The following is a 20,698-nucleotide window of genomic DNA, read 5'->3' on the forward strand; positions in this document are numbered from 1 at the left end:
TGCCCGTGTGTGCTTTAGAGCTGCTGCCCCATGAGGAGGCGGAAAGGCTGAATGATGTCAAGTTTCTGGTGCAGCAGCTCTACACCACCCTGCGCATCGAGGAGCACCAACTCGGCAAGGAACGTGAGCTCATTTCACGACTGGAGGAACTCAACTCTGAACTCCGCCCCTTAGAGAAGGTTGAACTTCCCTCATATTTGACTATACTGACATTTCTGCTGCTGCTCTTGGCTAGACTCTGCTTAAAATTGTATAATCTTCTTATCTACAAGTCATTTTTTTATTGTATCATTAGTTGAAGACATAAGGAATGTTTCCTCTGATTGATTACTGATTAAAGAAGGTCAAGTTGACATCTTAAAGGGAAACACTATTTTCCCATGTTTTGTGTATATTACCCCTTTTCCACCAACATGAACCTAGTTCTGGTGCTGGTTTGCAGTTGGTTCAACTTGCGAACCATTTCCAAACCTGTTTGCTTTTCCGCAGGCTAGAGAGCCATGTCATTACGTCATTGTAGACGTCTGTATATGTCTACACAAGCATAATAACAACAATGGCAGACTAATTTTCAATTGTTGCTCTTGGCATTTTAATCCTACATTGGCATCCAAACACCACTGGTACAAGACGTTTGTGCTGCTCGTCTTGATTGCTATGGACAGCAATTAAGGTCTTATTAACACTGAACTTAAGATGTTGATGTTAGCCTTTGTTTTAAGCTAACGCTATCATGTTAACGCTAACGCTAGCCCCGAGATTAGGCACTGGCTCCGAACCGGCCCTCGAACAGCCTTGATTATAAAGGGATATATGTGCACGAAGCATACTGTAGACACAAAAACATGGGAAAACAGGGTTCAGGTTGAAAACCGCCAAAGATTTTCTTTAATTATAGGTAAGGGGCTCTCAAAGGCATACAAAATCTTATCACAGCTGCTCTCTACCTTTATTCTTTTTTATGTGCTGAAAATCAATAATGCCCTTCATCCTCACCAGCGTCTCAATAATACATATCCACTCCTCTTCTGTTTAAATTGGCTGTCTGTTTGCACTCTTCTTGACTTCTGTGTAGTTGAAGGAGGAGCTGAGAAGGAAGGCAGAGCGGCGTACCACCTGGGTGATGTGGGGCGGCATGGCGTACATGGCCACCCAGTTTGGCGTCCTGGCCAGGCTCACCTGGTGGGAGTACTCCTGGGATATCATGGAGCCCGTCACCTACTTTATCACTTATGGCACGGCCATGGCCATGTACTCCTACTTTGTGCTTACACGCCAGGTACGATGTAAAGACTTGTGAAGACATATGTGCATGAATTAATTTTTGAGGTAAAGTGTGAGAGTAATAAGTATGTTCAGCTGCTGCTTAGATTAGAGCTGAAATTGTAAGTTGATCGACCAAAAAATTTACAACAAAATCACCAATTAAAGCTTCCAATCCAAAAACAAGACAATCAAACATGTTCCAACATGAATGTGATTCGAAATTAGAGTGAAATTAACAACATCAGCAGCAAAGATTACAGGTTAGCATGTAGCTAGATGTAGCAGTGTGTTTAATGTAAGCACTGCAGTAGCATGTCTATAGAAAGAGTGTTCAGGATGGTCAGAAACCTGATATTTTGTTTCCTTCCTTCTTTGAGCCATTATTATTATTATGAACATCTGACATTCCAGCATTATATGTAGGACAGATAATAAGGAAAGGCACAAAAGGTCCCCTTTAAAGCAAAAGGCCAAAGTTTCTGTGGCTCGAGCTCCTCAAATGTGAGGATTTGCTGCTTTTCCCTTTTTTGAAAATATTATCATAAATTGTTTTTGTTTTGTTTTTACTCTGTTTGCCCGAGAAAATTAGCTATCTGAAGATGTTACCTAGGACTGATGCAATTTGTAATTGTCGCTGTTCTGAATCACAGTGTCAGATCCTGACATTTTGTAGACTAAACGATTAGTTGATTCATTGTAAAAAGTAATTATCATATTAATCATGCTAATAACCTTCCTTCCAGTGGGTACCCTCGTGTTTTTAGTGCTTTTTTTCTGCCAAATAATGTGACGCACCATTCTTATTTTTCCTTTTTTTTTTATTATCCTTTTTAATATTATGCAGAACACTTGTAGCAAACAGAGAACAAAGCATTGCGGTAATGAGACCCATTGCTTGTCCTTTCCTTGCAATATCCTGCGATATATTGTAATATTTTTAGCCATTTGAAGGGCTGGTCTGCTGACTGTGTTGCCCTTCAAAATTGAATTCAGCATTCATAAATTACCACTAGCTTTTAACTCCAAGGACATGGAGTCCATTTGATGTTCTCTCTGGTGCGATTTGGCTCAAGGATCAGAGAGCAGAACATGGACGATATGTGATAAACTGGTTCCTCTTACAAAGTGCTCTGTCTGTGTCTCTCCATAACCTGCAGGAGTATGTTTACCCCGACGCTAGAGACAGACAGTTTCTGCTGTTCTTCCACAAGGGGGTGAATAGGACACGCTTCGACATTGAGAAGTACAACAAGCTGAGGGATGATATCGCTGAGGTACAGTGACTTGGTGAAAGCTGGATGTTTCGTGGTGTAAAATGAGCCCTGCAGTCACACTGGGGATTCTCACATTTTGCAGTTCAATACTTTGATTTGTAATGGCTGTACAAAGAGCCAATTTCATACCATTCCACACACACTTCCTTCTCATATTTTTTACTCCACCTTGCCTCTCTCTTTGTGTCCTCGTGCACTCTCTCCAGGTGGAGTTGGATCTGAAGCGTCTCCGGGACCCGCTCCAGCTCCAGCTCCCAGTCCAGCAGCACACCGCCAGTAACAATTGATGGGAAGAGTGACTCCCTCCTCTCTCAGCTCCTGCAAGCCCCTTTTCCCTCTTCCCTCTTCCGTCCAACACCCTTCTCCTTCCCATTTTACCCCCAGACTCCTCCCTCCCCCATCCCTCCCACACCCAATAATCCCATCCCTTTCTTGACTGTGGGAGTTAGTTTTTTCTCCTTTTTTTTTTCTTTTTTTTTTCTTTTTACTTTCCTGACTGAAAGCTCCAGTTGGAATTGCAAGTGAAAACCCGCTAGAAGGATGGCGAGAGTACCGGGAACTGAAAAACTCTCACAGCCGAAGGATGGTGAGGATGATGAAAAGGACAAAGATGATGAAGGAATAAAACTGGGTACTATGGATATGCCTCAAGTCTCCGGAGGGACAGCCTGCAAGGAACTCCAGGGGGCAAACAGGAATTATCACACCTCTAGACACTCCAGAACAGAGGACATGCAGAGGGGCAGTCATTGTTGAGTGTGTGTGTGTGTGTGTGTGTCTATGGGACTTTCAGGATACACTGGGACCCTGACCACTCACAGCAGTGCAGTCCTGCTTCCTTTAGCAGTCAAACTGTCAACACACACACCTACTCTTGGCTGGGACAGGCTCCAGAGAGAGTCTCTATCCCACACGTTAAAGTTTACAAGGAAGTCCTGACTGCAGTCGCACCATCAGGGGGACTTTCGTCTTCCTGTGGCTGAACTCTGCTGCCTCTCCCTCCCTGGGCCACGCCTTCTCCAGGTGACGGACAGCTGTCCCTCCCAGTGTGACCTTTGTCAGGAGCCTGTCTCCACTCGCAGGATATAGGCATGACGACGCCTCGTTTCCTCTTCCTGTTGACGTCCTGTAGCGGCCCGGTCTGCGCAAGAATGAGAGTACTACCGACAACAACATCACTGTGTGTTCTTTTATTCCAAAAAAAATATTTTGGCACTTTTTATTTTGAAAGCCATAGTATATTTGTTATGAAAAGAATATAAATATATATATGTATACAATCAAATAAACAGATGACCAGAGGCTAGTTTTTTTCAGTGGGGGGAGGAGCTCTTGTACAAACATAATTTCATCATAAACTCATTTACATCCTCTGAAGATCTCCTGCTACCAAGGACCCCAGCTACCAGTCCGATGCGCGCACACACAAAGAGCATTATAATGTATGCATTTACGACCTTGAACAATTTCATATCTCGTCATGACACACAATGTATTTTACAGTCCCAATTGGACGTAAGGCTCCTGTGCATGGCCACCTAAGGGAGGAAACAATGTTGAAGCCAAATCAGGGTGTAAATGGTTTTGATTGGAATTGATTCTGAGCGACGCAGAATATCGACGTGGATAATGCCATGCTTGACCTCTATAATCATCTCATGAATGCAAAGATTGCTGCAGAAATGCTTAACATAATGCAGGGGTTAAATGTGCAGTGATCATTGTCTCAGACTAACCCACAGGCATGTTATAGTTTAATAGATACGATTAACTGAGTGGCTTTAATAAAAAAAAAGAAAAAAGAGTAAAGCCGCAGTATACAGCAGGAATTTGAGTAAATTCCCTGCAGTTCAATATCCCTTTTCACCTAATATCATATATTTTCTTAATTTCCAATCAAAAATTGCTGAAGCCCCAACGGGCAAGTGAGAAAAATTCTGGTGATCCTTTTTTATCATCTTCTTCATCTCAAGTCTGGTCTAAACTGTGTTTATGATTAACAAAAAAAAGGTTTGCCAGTATTATCTTTACTTTTTCCCCCCATCTGTGAAACAGATTAAAAAGGTTAAAAAAAAGTTTCCCACGATAGTTTTTCAAAATTATTTTTTTTCATCCGTGGAAAGAGGTAATGGAAAATGTTTCAGCAGGTGATTATTCTCTTTTTTAATAGTTTTGGCGGTGATTTTTTTTAATTATCTTGCACATTTTTTGTTGTTGTAATTCCCATGTTGGCCATTAGAGGCTGACGTACACCTCTACCCCATGTTCTTAACAGGACGAAAATCTTTCATGATTTCTTCCGGGTGCGTTTTATTCTCTCACTCTAAAATAATCCTGGCAAAGTTTTTTATTCCCCTTGGTTAACCTTTTTTTCCCCCATCTGTTTCAGGGATGAAAAACATTTAAGGAATTTATAAAGACTGTCTTGGCAAACCCTTTTTTTCTCCTGTTCTTAAGTCATAAAACAGTAGAGAAAACAATTTAGATCAGACTCTCTAGAAGAAAAACTATCACTAGATTTCTTTTGCTTAATTACCTTCCTGAGCTTCTGTTTTGTACTTGGAGTTGTAAAATGACCATTTTCAAATGTTCAGGCCTTTAGTTTAGCAGCATGTGATATGCATTTCAACATTTTTTTATGATCCTCCCTCACAACGCTTAGAGACAAAATAACAGAAGACTACATCTAAAAAAAAAAAAAAAGGAGCATCATGGCATTAATTCACACTTTTGAGTTTTCTCCTCCCACTGTTGCTGTAATGCCCCCCTGCTCCCTCGATGGCACCGCAGGGTAGACTGCATGCTGTGGTATGCCCTCAGTAGAAATTTGTGAATGTGTAGGAGCATTATTGCAATTTTGTACTCAATTGGACTCTTTTCTTTGCCACATCTAGCTGAAGTCTCATCCCCCCTCCGATAGGTTAAAACAAAGGTTATAGAAGCCATATTTTCATGTTGTTTATTTTTTGGGATGGTCACTGATTTGTCAGCTTCTGTTCAGGGCTCTCTCTCCGGCCCCATTAACATCTCCTAAAGCTCTCAAAGCCAGTTGTTTGACCTCTGACCTGCTGTAGATCACCTCTGCAGAGGGGAAGCACAATGACATGACGTCCCCTGATCATAGACTCTAGCTCAAGATCCTGCTTGTGTGTCCTGTGTGGACAGTTAGCTGAATCCTACTGAAGAGATCCTTGTGTTTAACCTGCAGATTGTCTATTGAAATGCATGCTTTTAGATCAGATCAGAAGTGAGCCATGCAGATCTCAAAGCAGGATTTGGTCTAATCTGTTACCTTACGTGTTGATGTGTGTGTTTTATCTCCAAGGGAAATGGTGCCTTTTGGATGATTAATGATTTTTAAAGATAATGTAGCAATTCGGCAAACGGCAAGATCATTGAGAAAGTAAATTTCTTATTTGGAGTGACACCTTCGTATAAAGGAGGGTTAAATTTGAATTGCTTGGTAGTGGAAATCAATCTTTGCCGTGTCTGCGAAGGTGTGTGTTTGTCAAATCCAAAATCCTAAGTCCAGATCACCATATTCATGAATGCTTTGCCCCTAATCACTGACTGTCAATAGAGGTAGAAATCAATTCCGCCCTCATCCCGCTTCATAGCAGCCATGCATTTTTATCCTGAACAGGCACACACACACAAACACAGAAGGTGACAACGGTGTTTCCTTGGAGATGTACTGTGGCAGGTGAGAGAGTCTCTGTCTGCAGTCCAATCCTCCCCTCTGCTGTTTCCACACAACACTTCTCTTCATCATCACCTCCTCCTTTTTATCATGCCATCCACCGTTTATTGCCTTTATTTTTGTTCTTCTCTCTCTCGTTTTATTTTATTTTTTAAACAAAATATATCAAATATAGGGAAACTTTATTATAAAGAGGGTGTTGCATGAATGTATGTTTACATGGGAAATTATGTGAAAAATAAAAAAGACGATTTATCAACAAAAAAAACAAAGAAAAAAACTGCAAAGATAATTTAAGAACGTTGTTTGTAGAGATTCCTAGTTATAAAGGGCAGTGGACAGGGCTGCGTCTTTAGAATCTGCCCTGCCAAATCTGACTTACATCCCAGCCAACCAACTGCTCAAACCTCCATCAAACCCCACTCCCATCTTCACCTTATTTACTCTCATAAACCCCTTTCCTCACGTGCATTTTCTCCCCAATAAATGGAAAAACACCCTCCATCTTTGGTGCACCTATAAAGGAGGAGACCTCTTGACCTCACTTACTAACGTCCTGGATTTGAGTCCAAAGGTTTCAGGAGCACTCTGTCAGCATATCGGGGAACACCTCCCATCCTCGTCCCTCTCTCCTGTTCTCCTGTTATTTTCATCCTCCCTCAGCCGGGTTTTCTCCAAAGCAACATTATTATTCTATGTTTTGAATGTGTGTTATGTTTTGAATACCTTATTTGTGTGCACTTCCAAATACATGTTTAAAAATGCCTAAAGAGTGAAGCAGAATTATAGGATTGAAATGATCTTGTACTCCATTCTGACCTCTTATTTTATTTTTCTTGTCTTTTTTTCTTCTGTTGACATATGATGCTGTAATGTTGGCAAAAAAGAAAAATGTAAAATCCTGTATCATTTATGAAATATGTATAAAAGAGAAATGTAATTCAATTATCAATAAAATCCTTATCCAGTTTTTGGAGCCGGTGGTCCCCATGAGGTTTTTGTTGTTCTCCTTGGAAGTGAAGTGATTAATGGACATATTAAAGACATTTACAAGAAGCAGCTTTTCAAGGTCTTGACCACCTTCTCCGGCTCTCCTTGGCCTCCAGCTCTTCCTGTACAGGACATCCTATGAGATAGACCTGAGGTGATACACTGTTTGTAAACAATGGGTACATGAAGCATGGTTCTGATGGTCTGTTGAAACTGCATTTAAGTCCAGAAAGTCAAAAAGTTTATTAAAAAAGGTAATGAAAAAATAAATAGTTGTTTTTTTTCCTTTAAATTGTTTTTTTTTAAAGTAAATTATTTGCATACCTCTGCAAAGTCCAACGGTGCATTCATGTGCTCCTCAGATGGGACGCCGTTCTTTGTTGTGCTCATGAGCTTTAGGTCGTAATATGGAAACAACATGGATGCTACAAATGTATTTTATTGCTAAGAGCATTTAAACAACCTGTTGAAAGCTGTTTCCAGTATTTGCATGACAACAAAATGCTTTCAAACCAAAATGAGCCATTAGATATTATAGGCAACTAATGTTTCCAATTATTCTGAACAGGGTCTGATTTGACCTTCCAGTCTCACAGCTGCCAATTCACACTGAACAAAAGTACAGCTGGGACTGATGGGAATGTCATTCATTTTGCAAGTAGACTATTAGCCACGATCCAAAGTATTGTGAACCTGATGATTAACCCTAAAATCAGGGAATCACTAACGTTGTTATTCATCTTTAGGCTGCCATGAATGTCTACTTAATTTCTTGACAGTCAATACTTGAGATTGCACTAAAAGCCCAAAGGTTGCACCTCCTGGTGGCCCGAGAGGAGAAGTACAAGGATCACAAACATTATCAGGCTTCATCCTCTGGGGACCATGAATGTCTCCGTAACGTTTGTCAAGTGATCAATGGATAGGCTGACTTAAAAATATATATTTTTAAGTTGATGCTGGGACCATTTCACAGCAGAGAAGTCACTACAAACAAACAAACCTAAACATTGTAAATATAATTATAAAGTTTGCTCTCAAAATAAAGCTGAAATGTAGAGGAATATTGAACAAAAGAACAATAATGGGACCATTAAAAATGAAAAACTACATACACAGACCTTCTTATACACAGTGTTGTTATGTAGTTGGTTTATAAAGTGCTGATTGAATCTCCCTGGGCCATAGAGACTTGCAGCCAGGAGCGCTAACAGTGTCTTATTTCCAGAGGTAATCACAAAAGAAGAATGGCATGTTCCACCTCATTTCTTCTAACAGCCTGGTGGATTAATGTCTCCATTGATTTAATTACATATGAGAAGCAAAAACTGCTAGTGTCAGGTTAGTTTGGCCGCTCGCTAAATGAAAATGACCAAGCTTTATACATCTTCTGGCCAGTACAACAGGTCAAGTAATGAGCTAGATGAGAAAATATTCACTCTACTGGCACAGTGTGTCTTCAGTGGTAAATCCTGAGTGTGCAAACCTTGGCGTCGCCTTGAAGTGAAAGATGCCTCAGCACGACACTAAGCAGATTAATCAGATTGGTTTAATGCTGCAGCAGATTAGATCATTGCTCGTTTTTCCACGCCCTTTAAATCAAGAAGGATGAGACAGAAAAGATATTAAGACATGCAAAAAAGCCACAATTACATTATTTTCAGCATGACAGCAAAAAAAAAAGGAGATTTAATGTTTTGTGTATTTAAAGGTCGTCTGTGTGGGGATAAAGGGAGAGGAGTGTGAAGACTCTACAGCCTGAAACAATGGGAGGATGATCCTGTCACTGGATTTGGGGAGCAAATGGTCAAGAAGTCAAGGTGAGACGGACAGACACGACAAAAGGACACTTACAGATAAGCAGCGCCTATTAAAGACAAGTTTCCTCAAAGGATGAACCAGAAGAGCTAAACATACGTGCACACTCAGGCGTAAACTCAGACTATCATTTATCCAACACTGAGAAAACACAGGATGATTTTTTGGGTGATTACCAGTCTGCTGCTGGACGTTGTTGCAGTTGCAGGTGTAGGTGAGTGTAACATTTGTCAAGCAAATCTGCCCGTTCATGTTGCTTTTAAGCTCTTTTTTATCCTATAAATGAAAGGTTAAGGCTGACATTTCCCTATGTGTTATTTACTGTCAACAAATCTCTTGAAAAGACCAAAAAATGTAATTTTCAAATGTTGCTTAAACTGCTATAAATGGTTCATTTTGTGGGGATTATTTTTGGCAGTGGATTAACACGTTTGGTGCTCTAGTGAGTATTCAAAGTCGCAGGTTGGTGTACTTGGAATTTGCAATAAAGGAAAGTGTCATCCAGTGCAACTGTGTGACTCAGTGATGTGTTTCAAGTGGTTTTTTGACAACGCCGGGCAGTAGGGTTGAAGCACTGTACTGCTTTTGCAGTATGCAGTGGTATAAAAATGTATGGTTGCCATACTGTGAATATTTCTTATTTATCTATGGTGTTGAACAAAATATTTTATTTATTTTAAAAGGGAGACTTTACATACACTTAACCCTCCTGTTATGTTCATTTTTTCAGGAACAGCAATCAATCAATATTTAGTGTAATGGTGTTCTAATTAAAAAATACTTTAAACTATTTTTTAAAGAGATTTTTAAACTTTGAAATGGAGGGTTAAAATGATTTAAAGTTTCAAAAGTATTAAGGCATTGTTTAACCAACAACTTCTGTTTTCATTCCTTTAAGGCACGGATTCCCAAAGTGTGGTGTGCAGACCCCCAGGGGTGCACAAGCTGCTGCTAGGGGGTGCGGGAGATGAAAAATGTAATGGCGGTCTGATAATTACATAATTACATTTCCCCCCCACACACACAATAAAGACGTGTAAATAAACAAACCGTAATATTAATAAATAAATAAATGCAGGCTATTCAAAATGCACTTCATCTTAAAATGAAGCGTAGAAGTTATCTTCTTCCATTTTTCCAGCCTGACAGGGTTGTTTAGCTCCACGCTCATTTAAACTTGCTGCAATTTTTGTTCAACGCAGCTCAAAATATTATAACATTTTCCCGACTGATCTGCTTCCTGCCTCTGATCCTGAGCCTGTCATCATCCTCTTTGCTCTTAAAAGTGGAAGCCTGCGCATCACTTTGTTGCATTATATTGAAACTGTGTTCAGATATATTCAAATGCAAGAGCTCATTGTTGTGATGGTGATTATTTGATTATATGTGTGTTCTGGTCATTTGAGCATGATTAAACAAGCCACCTATATATGGCTATAAAAAACTAATTGCATTTTTTTGTTTTTTTGAAGGTGTGGGGGATTGGGGGTGCGTCAACCCGGTTGGGACATAGAAGGGGGTGCGTGGCTTAAAAAGTTTGGGAACTGCTGCTTTAAGGGACAGTAACTGATAAGGATACCGTCCAGAGATGGTTATTGCACTGTGAAAAAAATCTCATACCATTGCACTCCACTGGGTGGATGCAAGAATATACCCACCAAACATAGTTGCTACATGTAACTGGCATACTGAACACACATCAACACTTAAGTTAACAGCTAGATAGCAGTTAAAAGTTAGGGCTAGGATAAAAGGAAGGGTTGGGTAAAGGTTACATAAATTTACTTATAAGGCAAGTCGTATAATAGTAAAATCTTCATGTATAATGAATTATAAAGTAGATTACTGGTGTGTTAAATTGATTCAGTGACATTTATGAGGGTTTAAATAACTGTATGTGTGTTAATGTCTGCCCAGTATACCAGCAACTTGATCAATACCTTCATTCGGTGCGTACATTCTAGCATCTACCACTTCTAGGATCTATTACACACAGGAGTAAGATACTATATCAGGCTTTGGCAACACAGAGAATACAGGTGTTAGCTAGATCAATGTTGCTACTGTTGGTTTCAGTCTTTTCATGGGATTTGTAGGCTGTGGGAACCATTATAGAATATCTCCAGCTTTATGCTTTCACAAAAATATTTATTATGAAGAACAATAAGGTTGGACACTGTTTGCTCTGGGTCTTCATCTTCATCTGTACAGATAAGAGATTGGAGTCTGACTCGGGTCAGGCTTGGCTCCACAGTCCCTTAATAGCCATATTAAGTTATTCAAGCCCCATCTGGAAGATTTAACGCTCCCATTAGCATACACCCGCATGAGTCAGCTTTGTCCTCTGCCCCTTCTGTGCTGCTGGGCTGGAACACAGTTGGTCCGTCGTACGTCTCTGAAACTGGTCGTTTATGCTGTCAGTGGGTCCAGGCCGTGGATTGATCCCTCTGTTTTTATTGGAGAAGCAGGTAGTGACAAGATGGACTGTCCATAAGAGGATGGATGTGTGTGGAGACATAATTTATGGTCACAAAAAGAGAAATATATCTTCATAGCTTCCAGGATCTAAGATGCCAGTTGGTTAATTGATCTTTACACAATTTGTTTTAGGAGAATGTGATTGTGTGTTTTCATGTTTACTTGTGAAAGCAGATAAAACAGTTGCTGTAAACCTTTGATCAACCTTGGCCTCCATAAGATGTCACGTGCAATGAGAGCACATTTCATGCAAGATCCGGGAAAGCGTAAACATGGATATTTTATGTCGAGCAATCCAGCTAAATGGAAAGCCTCGAGTTTGGTGGTTATAGTGGTGGTTACTGCTCCAGTAAAGTGTTATGTGCTAGTTGTCAGCTGTCATGTTTCCTGACTCCTGGCCTGCCACTGAAGATGCTTTACTGCCGGGCTGATCAGCCTCCCGCTGTTCCTTCATCCCTGCTGATTCTCAGTGATTAACACTTACTCTCACTCTTGCCCACTTTGCCTGCTCCCATCATCCCTCTTCTTCTTTTCCTTTTGTTTTATGTCTACCTCTTAATTACACTGTTGAGAGGGCATGAAGAGAGGGAGAGGCTATTGACTGTTTTTGCTGCACTTTGTTTACTCTGCTGGTTCCCCTGATTCTGCAAAGCTGGCTGGAGTGAAAAGAGTCACCACTGACAGGACCGGATAAAGAGTTCTTTGTGGATGGCTTGTTGGCTTTTAGTTCAATTAAAATTGACTGTGTGTTACAGTTTATCTTGATGGTCCAAAGGTCTGCTTCATGGTTACAAGTTTGCTCAAGTGACCAGTATAGGTGTACCAAACATAGGGCGGAGCAAAAGATATAGTGCTTGTCAATGAACTAGGAAGGAATTGAAACCTAAACAGCAACAACAACAACAACAAAAACCCTAGTTTTGGTTTCTGAGATTTCTGTTTTCAACTGTTGGCAGTAAAGTCTGTGGACTATTCTTAGTAACAGGGACAGAACTCTGTTTGGCCTCTCCAGAGGAAATGAGCAGGGAGAGATATGGAGCACTTGAAACAAAGGTCCCGGACCAAATTCAAATGGAAGGTGTTGTGGTTCATGGCGTTTTAGATGTATTTTTTTTAATACTGTGAGTATCAGAAAGAAAACATATTTCACCTTTATTATATTGATGTGTAGACAGAAATCTCAAAAGAAAAATATCTGCATGGCTAACCCAGATTGTCCCAAAACTGGTACACAGAAAAACATAATGCATCAAATTCAGAATGCAAATTTAAAGAAGTTTATCAGTTTGAGCAAATAATATACTGTCTTTGTACATTTTTGTCAATTTAATACATGCCATAAAGGATGAGCAAATTATTCTTTTTTTGTTTAGATTTCCGATAATGCCCCAACATTTTTGGAATCAGGGTTGTACAAGAATAGAGTGAGCAAATATGTTTGTTTGTTTTCTCGTAATTTGGGTGAACTGACCCTTTAATAGTGATGGAGGAAGGATTCTACAATACCATGTAAGTAGAAGTAGAAATACCATAGCATACAACCTTTCTCTAGTAGTAAAAATACTTAATTCAGTACACATTTACGTAAACATTAGAAGCAATTATGCTTACAGTATCAAAAGTAGGAGTAGCTACAGCAGTACATATAGTAGCTATTTATACTGTAAAGATGTATATGTATAATTGCAGCATTAACATGTAAGCAGCTAATATTAACGTCATACACTGGCGAGTAATAACCCATCAATGCATCGTTTTTTATAAACCTATTTGAAGTTTTTTTTTTTTCAGGCTTAAACTAAAAAAAAAATAGTGTCAAGAGCTTTAAACAACATGTAGCAAACAAAAAAAATTACAATATTTAGCTCTGGAATATAAAATAAATACTCAAGTAAAGTAATGTACTTGCATTACCTGAATAAAAAGTAAATGACTAAACATTGTCCTCCTTATCTGAAATCATATATCATGTTCATCTTTTATTCCAAAGCTTGTGCGGCTAAGTCTTGTTCATGTTTGCCTCCTTAGCCCTGGACCCATGCTCTGCTTACATCAGCCTGAATGAACCCTGGAGGAACACAGACTACCACGTCAACCAGTCCTCTGGCGTGCCCCTGTGTGACAGCACCATGTCTGGAGAATGGTACCGATTCACAGGCATGGCGGGGGACGCCATGCCCACTTTCTGCGTCTCAGAGAATCACTGTGGCACCCATGCTCCCATCTGGCTCAATGGCAGCCACCCTCAACCCCACGAGGGCATCATCACTCTGCCTGTGTGTGCAAGCTTCAATGACAACTGCTGCCAGTGGAACGCCACCGTGGATGTGAAGGCCTGCACTGGAGGATACTTTGTCTATCGTCTGCCTAGACCCTCCGTCTGCTTCCATGTTTACTGTGGACGTAAGCGAGCTTGTCTGATATGTATACTATTTATTTTATTCAATAGCTGTGTTAAATTTTCATTTTCTTGTCTGCTGTGTTTGTGTATGTTTTACACAGATTTCTATGATATCTGTGATGAGGTGGGCTGTGCAAGTCCCAGATGTCCCGAGTCTGACTGTCGCTGTGCACCTGGAACTGTCCTGGGGCCAGACAGACAAACATGCCTGGGTGAGACAGACGAAGAGGGAGGAAGAGAGCAGACAGAGGAGTTGTGTAACAGAAAAAAAACAGATAAGCTGGAAATGCTTTCTGAAAAACAATAACAACGGAAATCAATTGTTCAGCTTTGCAGAATGTTCAGCTTTTGTTTTGACAAATACATTATATCTCAATATGCTGTTTTTATGCTATTGTTATTCAAATATGCTTGACTTAATGAGATTTCCATAATACAAAGCAGAGCTTTCAAAGACAAAAAAAAACCATAGGATCAAGTGGTTTGTTTCTTTTATCATGATAATTTTCTTTTATCAAACATTATAATAGCTTACTGTATTTTGTGTCCTCAGATTCACATTCATCTAGCCTGTGTTGAGAGGAATATCAGCCTGAGAGTTTAAACTTGACCTTAAATAGTAGTTTTTACCCAGTAATTTCATCCCAAGGGCCACTTATATCAGATTAGATGTCCTTTTAGAATCATTGCACAAATGTCACCATTACTTTTTGCTGACCATTTGTGCCTTAAAATGTTTGTAACTCATAGCTAGCCTAGCCTATTTGAACATTTATCCTTTTCTTTTTGCAATTTAAACTTTTCTCCATTATTTTTAGTTAGCTGTTTGAACAACTTATTTTACTTACTACAACTTAATGTTCAGCTTTCTATCCATGCTTTTAGGTGTTAATTTCCACATTCATCAGTTACCTTTAGCTAGCTGTTGCATCGTGTCTGCTAGCTTGCTAACTAACTTGCTAACTAGCTTTCACACACTCTTTAAGGATGACATATTTTCTCCATATTAGGTTCTACTAAACAAGTTTACATGCCTTCATGTAAAAAAAAAAAACACTTTTTTTTCTCATTCTGTCTGTCTGAATATAGGCCTCTCTGTATTGAGCCTGTCTGAAATGCTTCTTTGTAGCTTCTGTCTCTTTCAGCAACATTGCTCATTTGATATAGCTCACTCAATATGTGGATATACCTTTTAAATCCAATTGTAAATTCTACTTTATCAAATAAGCTACTCCACATTCCACAATCGTCACGGTCCCTGTGATATATTTCTAGTTTTATGTATTATAAATGATTTAGATCATAAAGTAGGAAGGGTGAGTGAAAAGCCCGGAAGGAAGCAATGATAAAGACAGAAAGATTGAAATGTTATCTTTTGCATTTGCTGACTCCCCTCAAGGTGGAGGCCTTTGCGTGTGTGTGTGTGTGGTACACTGGACAGTACACCTAATGATGGTTGACAGGCATGCAGTGGGAACCTAGCCGGCCTGAAAACTCCCATTATCTCATTATTCACCCATCAACCAAATCTGCCTTTCTCCGTCTCAGAAATGACTTTTTCATCTCTCCCTCCTCACTTACTTTCTCACCTCACTCCCCTGCACTTTCTCTTTGGTCCCTCCTTTTATTTCACCCATCATTATTTCTTTACCAGTCCTCTCAGTGTTAACAACGCAGTTTTAAAGTCCTTTAAAGTCGATTTATCATCTTCCTCCCAGGAACACTAAGTGAATTGGCTGGAGGTGATAAACTCCACCCATCTGGTACTCAGTCGATTAAAGCAGGATTCATCTGATAATAATATCTGACCCAGCTGTGGTTTGTGTCCTGTGTTCAGATGTGAATGAGTGTGAGAAAGGTAACGGTGGCTGTGCAGAGGTGTGTGTGAACACCAAAGGCTCCAGACGCTGTGAGTGTGGGCCAGGCCGGGTGCTGGACGAGGACGGAAACAACTGCAGAGGTACATCCATGTTGTGCATGTGTCACACCAGTCAATGGTGTAAAGAGATAGTTAAACCACATGGTGTCCTTCCTCTGTTCCTTTCCTCTGTCGCCTCATGCAGAGATAGCAGGCTGTCACGTTAACAATGGAGGCTGCAGTCATGGCTGTTCCTCGCTGCTGGACTCCTATCAGTGCCACTGTCCCAGGGGTCTGGAGCTGGGGGAGGATAAACGCACATGCCAGGGTTGGTATCAGTGTGTGTGTGTGTGTGTGTGTGTGTGTGTGTGTGTGTGTGTATGTATGTGTGTGTGTGTGTATCACAAGGTAGATATTGAAGTTAGATAATCAATCAGACAGCAAGGCAAGCTGACACTGGCATTCATCTGAAAAGATTCTTGCAGATAGAGATTTGCCCAGAATGCATTTCCTTAGGCCATCATTGAATTTCTAACATTGTTTTTTTTTTTTTTTTTTTATCAGGGAGGATCCTTAACTCTACTAGCAGTGGATAATAATCTGCAGGACTTTAGATAAAGATACCCTGCTTTCAGACCGTTTACCGCAGTGTGTTTTTTGATTGCACAGGCCAGCTAATGACTATTTATGACTATGACTAAGTATCTGCAGATCATTTTTCTGACTAACCGCTTATTATATAATATGTCTAAAATAGTGAAAAATAACAGCCACAGAGTCTAAGGTGACACTCTTAAATTACATGTTCAAATTTTCAATTTGAAAAGATTCAAATTTAAGGTTGCAGAAGATTCTTTTTCATCATTATTAATTAATTAAGTTTGATATACCTTCTAGCACAACTTCTGTGACATTTTAATAACACCGTCAAGATTTACTCTCACACTGGACTTGCAAACTTGCTTATTAGGGAATCTTAAAATCATAGTGCACATTTGTCTGATTCCCATTTCCACATAGCTAGATGGTTTTTGGATATGAATAGCAGCATCCCACTTAAATACAGTGGGACATAAATACACCTTTCTGAAGATTTGGCAACCGACTTGACCTATATGGACAGCAATGATATATCAGATATAATAATGTTATCAGAATTGATACACCATTATTCATCTGAATAAGTTTACTGTGCCTCTTGTGCCTTGTGTGTTTTAATGTTGTTTTATTTTCATATTTTTTTATTTTGTTTAACTTTTCTTTTCTGTTTTTCAATTTTAATTGAAGAGTACCCTTTTTCTTTGAATAATATCCCATTTTATTTTTGCTTGGGTTGGACGTGGAGGGGATTTAGAGCTGTATCTGTGTGTGTTTATGTCTGTATCTTATTATATCTAAAATTTTGGGGGAAAAAGTTAATGTTGATTACATTCTCAATAATGTATCTCTCTTTATGTACCTAGCCAACATTCAGATTGAGTGGTATGTTTTTGTCTCTTTTAATTGTACCAATGCACTGTCTCCTGATTTGTGCCATTTTTGGGAACTATAATAGTGTCATATCTTTGTCTCTCTTTCCTGCAGTGCCTGTTCAGTGTGATTCCAGCTCTATTATCGTGTCAGTTCCTAAGGACCTTGTCGGAGGACTGGAGCTCTCGCTGTCCAACTCGTCATGTCGAGGTGTCTCCAATGGCACACATATCAACCTCAGCTTCAGCCTCAAGACCTGCGGCACAGTGGTGGAGGTCAGGAGCACTGGGCTGAAAGTCTTTACACTGAATGTGCTCAGGGTTTAGTCTGCAGGGTTTGGTCTAGAATAAATATTTGATTTTCCTATCACTATATAGAAGAGCTGCTCTTTAAAAGTGGGATGTGTGAGGTTGTCACTGACTGAAAAAGCTATTAAATTGCTGTATGCTGAATGTTGACCCCCAGGTGACAGATGACAAGATTGTGGGGACCAACCTAGTGACAGGCCTCCCTCGGAGCAGCCCGGGTAGCAGCAGCGACTTGATAGTCCGCACCAGCAAGTTAGTGCTCCCAGTCACCTGTGAGTTCCCGAGGGAATACCAGGTGTCGGATGGATACCAGGCCAGTCAGCGCAGCTCAGCACTCGAACTGGCAGGCCACAGTGAGGGAGTCTTTCCCTTCTCACTGGAGCTCTTCAAGAGCGCAGAGTTCTCAGAGCCCTATCGCACCCCGCCACAGCTCCGCCTGCACGACTCCCTGTTCTTCGGGGTGGAGCCAAAGGAGAGGGTGGAGGGCCTTTCTGCACTGGTGGAGAGCTGCTTCGCCACACCAGGGCCCAAAGCTGACCAGGCCCTCAAGTATTACCTCATCAAAGACGGGTACGTAGTTTAGAGTTATCAGTTTTAATCTTGTGCTGCATTGCCACACTTCTTACAAAGAAAAAACACCACTGCTGAAAGAGTACATCACTTATTTATATATACGGTGTATATATATACATATATATATATTATAGGCTTTGATACCCTCTAATGCTAAAATATATAATAAAGGATTCAAGTTAATGATCACTTCTGTAGGTTTTAGGTATGTCTTCCAAGAAATAATGTCACCGAAATCACCAGTCAACATATTTTCTCACATACTGTAGCTGTATTGGTATCTTGTCATGCAAAAAATATTCAGTAAGTTCTAAGCTATCTATCTCTGGTATTTCTGTTTTCACCCAATTAAAACCCAATTATAAAGGTGGTAAACATAGTTTTCTTTTTAGTGCTCACAGCACTGGTAATTTCAATTAAAACATCATCAGAAACATTTTTTTTCTTTAGAAACAGTGTGTGTCAATGTTGTTGTGTGCTAATCAGAAGATACTGTCATCAGTTTTCATAGGGGAGAACTATTTAACTAGCTGTTTCAACAAGAAAACCTTTATCAGTAAGGTTTTTGCATTTCAGACACAGACAGATATCATAAAACCCAGTACATCAGGTGAAGCTGGTCCTATTGGTAAAATTAGTAAATGTACTGTAAGCAAGAAACGGCTTGTTGCAGTTTGTGTGAACTGACCCTTCAACTCAAGTACAGTATAGTATCGTCATATCTCACAGTTGCTTTCTTCTATTATTCCAACTTTTCATGATTAGCTTCCTTCAACTTCAACTTCATAACATTTTTTCATCTCTGTTTTAATTAGTGCTTTTTAAAAATACCAGTGTATCAGGTTCCTGGGGGACCTCAGTCAAAAGCAGCCATTCCGCCTATGCAGTCTTACTGTAATAGAAGGAGCTATTTATTACATTCATGTTTGTTTTAAATTACAGAATTACATAAAACTTAATTATACCACAACAAAAGGACAGTAACTAAGCTTTTAAGTAGCAAAGTGGAGAGATGAAGGAGAAAGTTAACATTTTGCTATGATGGTTTATTCGTACAGTTGACACAGAGCCTGAACATCACCTGCTTCAGGGTTATAGGACAGAATAATATCCACTCCTTTAAAGAAATGCCACTTGAAAAATGCTACTGGCTACATACTCTGATTGATGTGAGAAGAAAAGAGGAATATTTTGAGTAGAAAAATCGAAACATGGAACAGCCTTATTATCTGGGGAACACTCACTTTTGGCAAACAATTTCTCCACCAAATCTCCACTGTTCCTCTATGGAACCCAACAGAGCAGGGCTGTAATCTATTTTCATGATTTCCTATAAAAATACAACAGTGTTTCAGGGCTATTGTGCAGCTAACCTTGATGGATTGGCTTGTTAGAAACATATATGGATCACTGAGTACTGTGTTAAGATATTAACAGCATGTGTGACTCTATTTTTTACTCTCTGGCTTTTTATTCAGGTGTATCTCTGATGAAACAGTGACGCAGTACTCATCAAAGGACCAGCTCTCTAAGCACTACCAGGTTCCTGTCTTCAAGTTCATTGGCAAGGACAACAGAGTGAGTCAAAAAAAAAAGCATGCTGGGAGCCAGCTGGCAAGTGTGTGTGGGCTTGTGTCTATTTAGCACTATACTATAGAGAGGACTATATTCATAGCAGATTCCTGTTCTTCTCTATCTGTACCTAAACAAGCTTGTCTCCTCTCTTTACAGCAAGTGTTCCTCCACTGCCAGGTGTTAGTATGCGGGGCAGGGGACTCCCACTGCGCTCAGCATTGTCGAGGACGTGTCCGTCGAGAGGTTCGGACCACTGAACCTCAGGAGCAGCACACACTGAGCGGAGGCCCAATCTTCATCCTGCCTGAGCCATGATGCTAACATAAAGCCGAGAGAGCATGCTAACAACAGCAGCCATACGCATTTGCAGAATAACATTAAGGTTAACATAGATGAACTCAGTTTATTTGAGATTTAAAGGGGAGACACTACAGGTCAGTAGGTGAAAAACATTTTTAACCAATAGATATCACCATGAAACGTCCCTTGTTTATGGCTTTCACTCTGAATGTTTTATTTAAATATGCAAATAAGTAATTATCTTATATAATGTGTACTAATTGGTATAAAATTCCAGGACACTAATCTGAACATTAGATGAAGCCATGGCCAAAACTCTTGTTTAATTTTGTTGAATAGCCGAAAGGTTTGACTCCAATATTCAGAAGCCATTAAAAAAACTGTTTTTGCCACGTTTTTAGAAATAAAATGTTCTATAAATCAGGCTATTGATGATATATGAACAAACCCCTTTGCAAAAACCTTTAGAATATAGATAGGAATGAAACCGCAGAATATGTAAGTGCTACTGAGGTGGAGGCTTCTGGCTCACAGTGTGTGACAAAACGGCCTTTAAAGATATGTATTGTAAAATTCCAGACATTTTGCAATGAACTACAGGTGAATAGGGTGAAAAACCTAAGAAAAAAAGAAAAAAACTAATAGATATCACCATGAAATAACCATGAAACCTACCCAGCCACAAAT

General features: G+C 39.8%; 2 protein-coding genes across 3 annotated transcripts in view; both read left to right on the forward strand.

Moving 5' to 3' along the window:
• Nucleotides 1-7,216, forward strand: part of mcu (mitochondrial calcium uniporter) — a 72,930-nt gene extending 65,714 nt beyond the window's left edge. For both annotated transcript variants that reach the window (XM_059359303.1, XM_059359302.1), the window contains exons 6-9: nt 19-179; nt 1,076-1,279; nt 2,424-2,540; nt 2,747-7,216. In XM_059359303.1, the coding sequence (XP_059215286.1) occupies nt 19-179; nt 1,076-1,279; nt 2,424-2,540; nt 2,747-2,827 (563 nt within the window). In that variant the 3' untranslated portion in view covers nt 2,828-7,216. The remainder of the gene's footprint in view (nt 1-18; nt 180-1,075; nt 1,280-2,423; nt 2,541-2,746) is intronic.
• A 1,920-nt stretch (nt 7,217-9,136) lies between these two features.
• Nucleotides 9,137-20,681, forward strand: oit3 (oncoprotein induced transcript 3). The gene is made up of 9 exons (XM_059323830.1): nt 9,137-9,262; nt 13,555-13,929; nt 14,029-14,139; nt 15,765-15,887; nt 15,991-16,113; nt 17,370-17,530; nt 17,721-18,133; nt 19,615-19,714; nt 19,868-20,681. Exons 1-9 carry the CDS (start codon nt 9,205-9,207, stop codon nt 20,024-20,026), a joined length of 1,623 nt encoding a protein of 540 aa, XP_059179813.1. The 5' UTR covers nt 9,137-9,204; the 3' UTR covers nt 20,027-20,681.
• Nucleotides 20,682-20,698: the final 17 nt, after the last annotated feature.

This window comes from Centropristis striata, chromosome 20 (assembly GCF_030273125.1).
Source record: "Centropristis striata isolate RG_2023a ecotype Rhode Island chromosome 20, C.striata_1.0, whole genome shotgun sequence".
In the NCBI taxonomy this organism is placed as follows: Eukaryota; Metazoa; Chordata; class Actinopteri; order Perciformes; family Serranidae; genus Centropristis; species Centropristis striata.